Raw genomic sequence first — 291 nt, 5'->3', positions numbered from 1 at the left:
CCCGGGATAGAGACAACTACCTCACCCCTCACGACAGCAGTCACAACATCGCCTCCTACAACTGTAGAATCAACTGTGGAGGAAGCTACTGTTTCTGCAATAGCCACGCCTGAAACAACTACTATTGCCGTCACAGCCACAGCTACACCGTCGCCTCTTACAACTGTGGAGACAACCATAGAGGAAACCGTGGTTACTACAACACCCGGGATAGAGACAACTACCTCACCCCTCACGACAGCAGTCACAACTTCGCCTCCTACAACTGTGGAAACAACCATAGAGGAAACT

General features: G+C 50.9%; 1 protein-coding gene across 1 annotated transcript in view; it reads left to right on the top strand.

The window, feature by feature from the left end:
• LOC105680931 (mucin-2-like) overlaps positions 1 to 291 on the top strand; it is a gene marked incomplete at its 3' end in the record, with an annotated part of 5,931 nt that overhangs the window by 4,839 nt on the left and 801 nt on the right. The window contains exon 2 of the mRNA XM_033321900.1: positions 11 to 267. Within this exon, the coding sequence (XP_033177791.1) occupies positions 11 to 267 (257 nt within the window). The remainder of the gene's footprint in view (positions 1 to 10; positions 268 to 291) is intronic.

The sequence above is a fragment of the Bombus impatiens genome, unplaced genomic scaffold (genome assembly GCF_000188095.3).
Source record: "Bombus impatiens unplaced genomic scaffold, BIMP_2.2 scf_0033, whole genome shotgun sequence".
In the NCBI taxonomy this organism is placed as follows: domain Eukaryota; kingdom Metazoa; phylum Arthropoda; class Insecta; order Hymenoptera; family Apidae; genus Bombus; species Bombus impatiens.
Note: the sequence above shows the minus strand (reverse complement) of the source record. Positions and strands in the feature narration are given on the sequence as shown.